This window comes from Vigna umbellata, chromosome 10, assembly GCF_029865625.1.
Source record: "Vigna umbellata cultivar VRB3 chromosome 10, Vumbellata_1.0, whole genome shotgun sequence".
Classification (NCBI taxonomy): domain Eukaryota; kingdom Viridiplantae; phylum Streptophyta; class Magnoliopsida; order Fabales; family Fabaceae; genus Vigna; species Vigna umbellata.
The window spans coordinates 6,255,325-6,261,235 of record NC_142174.1 but is presented as its reverse complement, the minus strand read 5'-3'; the positions used below and the strand labels follow the sequence as shown (position 1 = coordinate 6,261,235).

Genomic DNA, 5,911 nt, shown 5'->3' with positions numbered 1-5,911 from the left:
GAGTCCATATCAATGATAAACTATATCATGATTTTAAGTATTTTATTTTTTTAGTATTTAACAACAAATTCCAACGTAGTTAAATATGATCATGCAAAGTTTCTACTCCGTAATTTACATAATTCTTAATACCCATTCATCAGCAAAAGGTACAACATGTGAAGAAATCGAAGAAATCTATTGCCATTCACAATTCCATAGCCTCATCATGTGTGAGATTTATACTAAAGATAAGATCTTGAAGGTGGTGAGAAGGTATATAGTAATGATGAAGACTAAAAATATTATGACAATCAATACATGTTTTAGGAGAAACATTGTAAAAAGTATATACATCAATTGCATCAACAAGTCAAGAAGAACTTGTGATGATGTGACATCACAAACATAATCATATGTCAAAGAAAGATTTGAAAATCCTTACACAACATAACATCTTAGTATATTAGATTTGATTTATTATTACGTGAATGTTATTAAAAAAATCCTTAAATACATAAAAAAAAATCTCACTTAAAAGGAAAAAAAATCTAGATGTTCTACATTTTTCTTGAAGATTTTGGAGAATGAAGGTAAAGAGAGAACGATTGTTCTATTTGTACCACGTGAATCACTAACTACACCCACTCGTTCTTCTACTTCTTTTTCCTTTAGCCCAACTACTTTATCACAATTGTCACTCAAAATTTCTAGTTTCACTCCTCTTTTCAATACAATTTTCACATTCTTTATAGTTACACAATTAGTTTTAAACCTATAATATACATATCAATTATTTAAATTTTAAACGTAACTTAATTAATTTCACCCACTAATATCATGACCTCAATTTCTAGCATGTCACACATACATGTGATCCGAATCATGCCAAGTATAGATATTTGGATTTTCAAATGATATTAATTCATATAAGTACTCTTAATCATTGATATTTAGATGCATGTATTGTGGAAATTTGGCATAAGAAATTCAGATTGATGCACTGAGACTAGATTCACAACAATGTACAATGCTACGTATCAATTCACAAAAAGTTCAAACCACTATCACCCTCGGTGGGATCTGAATCAGGGTGTCAGCTTCCATTAAAACGGAAAGTTGTAAAAAAAAATCCAAGATTGTTCAGACAATAATACACAAATAAAGATATATAGAGATAAACTTCATCATTAATTAATATCTATTTTAATTTATAATTAGTAGCGGGTGCTTACAAAACCAAGCTAATTATTAGAAACAAACCTTATTCATTTTCTTTAGTAACGATTTCAAAACTGTCATAAAAAAATGTAAACTTTTTATATAGTTTGTAATTATGATGGTTGCATCATTTCGTTGTATTAATGAAAATACAAGGTGACATGCATGAAGAAAAATAAACAAATGAAAAAAGCCATCAAACTTTTAAAATAGGATCAAACTTTTTATCAAAATTATTTCGATTATGAAATCGAGATTAATGACTAAATATATGTCCTAAAAAATCCAACTTCTTGTCTTTGTTAAAGTTAATCCTGATTACTCGATCAAACTAAAAGGTTATATGCAAGTATTTCGATGTCAAAGTCACTCCAGATTTAGCTGTTTGAGTAATTAATGCGATTTTCTCTTTACTTCAAATTTGTATTTACAGTTTTCGGAATGAATTTCGGATTAATGATAATATATTTGTGACTCAATTGCTGAGAATCACACTTTACTTTAAAATAATTAGTGTTATTAATAATTTCGTAATACTCAAACGATTTGACCCATCAATAATATATGATTATCCGGACTCTCGTATAAACTTGACCGTAGAGTCATACAGTACAAAAACTAAATAAAAGTACAATTATTAGATTTTGTGATAGATACTAGACATTGACAAAACAGATAACATGATCATAAAAGAAATGAAAACACAAGAAAACAAAAAAGCCTTCTCTATTCACATTTCAACTAGCTCTTATGGTTATCACTCTTTCTGTTAACTGTTAGATTTGAATGGAGGTTCAGTGGTGACATTAATGACAAGTGAAGAGATGTTGTTGGAATCTGGATTATTTGCTTGAAGCATTGCACCCTTTAAAGGTAAGGGAATATCCTCCACCACTTTGTTTTCCACTTCTTCTTTGTGCTTTCCCCAAAGAACTGAATATAACCCTATAACGATCAAGATCGCACCAACCACACTGCACCCAAAGTCAAATTCATTCTCCAACAAGATTAGTGCATCATTATTAGGAATCAAAGATCTTTCTTTTTTTAAATAATTCTTAAATTTATGCTTTAAACTTCTCTTCAAAGTTTCAGAAAGAGTCACGTTTCATCATAAATAACTTATATATGTAATAGGCCATCATCACTTAAACTAATAACTTGGGAAACCTTTTTTTATAAACAAAAGCTTGTTTATTCATGCTACTTGTACTAGTTTTTTTTTAAAAATAAGATCACAATGGTGGCCCTAATATATATGTTTTCTCTTTCTCTGTGTATAATCTTTGTGGTACAGAAAAGGTTGTGTTTTTTTCTTAAGGTAAACGATTTATAGATGTAATTAGGAGTTAATCTTATGCATTTTAAATATTAGTGTTAAATATTGTTCTTTGGGATAAAGAAAAGGTAGTAAGTAACTTTCATTGAACATTCTTTGTTCAAATGGGTATATTAAATCTTAATTATATATATATATTCTCCCGAACGGGTTTAGGGTTCATAATTTGTCTCCATTATATATATTCTTTTAGTTGTAAGATTTTGTGTTAAATATATACCTTGGATTCCGTTGATAGAATTTAAGAGACAATTTTGTCACAACATGCAAAAATACATATAGTTAGTGCGAGGCAAAAGCCAACAAGGCCAAGCAAAATTAGTTGTTTATTTTTTTATTTTTTTTTGGTATGATACAAATTATTAAAGATATTGCGTGGTTTTACTTAAGTTTTCGTGCATAGTTGACCTAATTTAATTTGAAAAATTGTTTTTTTTTAATACTTTCATTTAAAAGTAATTATTTTTGTGAGAAAGGGTTTCCATTGATGAGTAATATAGAAGGAAAAAGAAGAAATGAATGATGATAGAAATTTACCCTCCAAGAAAAATGTGTTCTGCAAGGATAAAGGAACCCATGATGGCTACAATGATCATCATGAGAGGGCTAAATGCAGTTGCAAAAACAGGCCCTTTCTTCTTAATCACCAACCCTTGAACATAGTATGATATGCTTGATGTAACAATCCCCTAATACAAAATTATTAAACTAATATTAGAGAAAGAACCTAAGTAAGCTATTAATTATATTATAAAAGCATCCAAAAATAAAAGTGTTTATTCTTACAGCATATGCAGCAGCAAGCAAGTTCATATCCCACCCAATACTCCACACTGATGGATCGTGTTCCATAACAAAAGTAACAGCAATAGCTTGAATAGTGCCTAAGAAGCACATCAGTGATGTCAGGCTTAGCTGGTGATTTTTGTAGGTTTCAATAGCTTTGGCCTGTTCAACAAAACATCAAAAATAATCATTCTTCATTATGTACTGTCAATACAAACACAAACATACAAAACAAAACATAATTAGTGCTTAAATTTTACTTAAATAAATCATTAGTGAAAAAAATATATTATGACAAACTATAGATGTTTTGGCAGTCATAAAAAGTCTATGCATTTTTGATACAGCAGAAAAATAAGTCATAATAAATTCGCAATCTATAACCTTTTCTGTTATATAGTGTAATATATCCAATCTACTCTAAAATACTTTCGGATCTTTCGGTTAAAAGTCATTAATATTTAAGTGATATTATCTTTGGATCTTGAAACAGGACTCAAAGTTCACTTAGGAGAAAAGAAATCTTAATTTTATTCCATTTTATCTTACAAGATTCACTATTCCAATACCCCCGAATAAAACCCACTATCGGAATACCCCTAAATAAATAAATTTAACAATTTTGAACAAATTTCACCACAAAATACTTCTTAAAAAGAAAGAAAAAAATCAGCTTTTCTATGAGATATAATTAACTTAAGAAAAAAGTTAAAAGTAATTCTTTGAGAGAAGTTATATGAAATAGTTTTAACAACTTAATTCATGCAAAAATTAATTTTAATCAATGAAGACGCTAATTTGTTGCAATGGAAAAATTTGTTGAAATAAACTTTAAGACTTCATGAGAAGAGAAAAAATGAATCTCTCAAGTGAAGTGATAAAAGATAGAGAAAGAAAAAAGACTAATACTTTTGTTTGGTTTAATATATTTAGAAGTGGTCTTACTTGTAAAACAAAAAGGCATGCCCAAGCAAGTGTAGCAATGATTAGGAAAATGGAGCCTATGAGCCAATCTTTGTCCGAAGGTGTTGTTCCGTTATTTGTTGTTGTTGCATTATTGGTTTGGTTCTGATGAAGGGCATGTTTGGTCCAAACCATTTCCACCAGAGGTCCTTTGTACAAGGTCATCACCATGGCCCCACCCACAGTCACCATTGTTCCCACCACCTTTGCTTGGCACCTCACCTTCTTCATGTTCAACTTCTCCATCCTTCAGTTTCAGTACATGAAATCATCAAATTTACCAAAATCTTCATTACAGAACTAAAAATTGATGTTTTTGTTGCAATTAGGTCAAGAGATACACTTTAAATTAACTCAGTCCTGTAAAACGGTCAATGTATAATACGAGATTTACACTTCCTTCTATACTATAAATTCGTTTTATTTTACACATCGATATTCTGAAATTAAATTAGGTTTAAAGTTGAGTTTTTAACCTTATCTTCAGTATAAATGGAATTTCAAACCAATTATCTTAAAGTTTTACCTGCATAGAACTGCCATTATAAAAGTCATGGCAGGAAGCACATTACTCATTGCACATGAGAAAGTTGGAGATGTTAATTTCAACCCAGCATAGTAGAAGTTTTGATCAATCACAGGCCTGTTAATAGAGTAGCAATAAGCAACTTATTCGTACATTAATGAATTTAGTTCTTTATATATATAGAATTATGGAACTAACCCAAGTAGGGCAAGGATGAAAATTTGCATGAAAATTCTGAATGTGATCCTTGGTTGAGCTTTCCTGTGGAAATTGAAACCAGGCATTAGCATTAAGGTTGTTGTTTTGATTAAAAAGCATCATATGCATATGTTTGTGCTATGATGAACCTTTCAAAGATGAAGGCAAATGGAGCTACGACAGCAGTGGCAATGGCATGGCGATAAACGACAAGAACATAATGGCTCATTCCATGGTTGAGGGAAACCTTGGTGATGATGTTCATGCCGGCATAGCCAAATTGCAGAGCAATCATGGCAAAGTGGTGTTTGGAGTTCTCAAGGAAGTTTGCACAATATCCAAGCCTTTGAGTGACCATTTTGGTTGCTGTTTTTGGAGAATTTTGAGAGAGGCTAGTTTTGATGAAAAGAGTGAAAACGAATAACCAAAATGAGACTAGTGTAGCATAAACAACACTTGAAAGAATCAAGGATTGTGTTTCTTCCTAGGAATAGCAAGTGAAGGCACCTAGTATTTATACCAACATGGAATCAATTGTCTACGTCATATCATTTTAAATATGATGGCCTTTCTTTTCTAGTGGGATGGACGTAGGAATCAATTTCATGGGCAGGTCAATATCCATATACTGGTGCCTGTAAATGTTTCCAATTTTAAATTAATTAGTCATAAAATTAATTATATATATTAAAAATAGATATTAATTTGGATGTTTTAAAATATATTAAAAATACTTTTCTTTTAATACACTAACACCTTATAATTGAATATGAGTATAAAACTTATTTTTATACTGAGTGTATGTTTTTTTTTCATTAACAAATCCCATTATGTATAATTGAATCAAGGGTATATAATTTCTTCCCTTATCCATGCTAAAATGAATTGGATTCTGAACA

The 5,911-nt window shown here is 30.1% G+C and overlaps 1 protein-coding gene across 1 annotated transcript; it reads right to left on the bottom strand.

Annotated features, from left to right (window-relative positions):
- Window positions 1-1,799: 1,799 nt before the first annotated feature.
- On the bottom strand, window positions 1,800-5,483 carry LOC124847777 (WAT1-related protein At5g07050-like). Its single transcript, XM_047325337.2, has 7 exons — window positions 5,162-5,483; window positions 5,013-5,075; window positions 4,815-4,931; window positions 4,271-4,535; window positions 3,326-3,487; window positions 3,077-3,228; window positions 1,800-2,174 (listed from the first exon to the last, which is right to left on the bottom strand). The coding sequence occupies exons 1-7, from the start codon at window positions 5,368-5,370 to the stop codon at window positions 1,970-1,972; spliced, it is 1,173 nt and encodes a 390-aa protein (XP_047181293.1). The 5' UTR covers window positions 5,371-5,483; the 3' UTR covers window positions 1,800-1,969.
- Between the last annotated feature and the right edge of the window lie 428 nt (window positions 5,484-5,911).

Coding starts and splice junctions, on each gene's coding strand:
- LOC124847777 (XM_047325337.2), bottom strand. CDS start 5,370: ATGGTCACTCAAAGGCTTGGATATTGTGCAAACTTCCTTGAGAACTCC. Junction 5,076..5,161: donor TTTGCCTTCATCTTTGAAAG/GTTCATCATAGC, acceptor CAATTTCCACAG/GAAAGCTCAACCAAGGATCA. Junction 2,175..3,076: donor GAACACATTTTTCTTGGAGG/GTAAATTTCTAT, acceptor CTTTGGGTGCAG/TGTGGTTGGTGCGATCTTGA.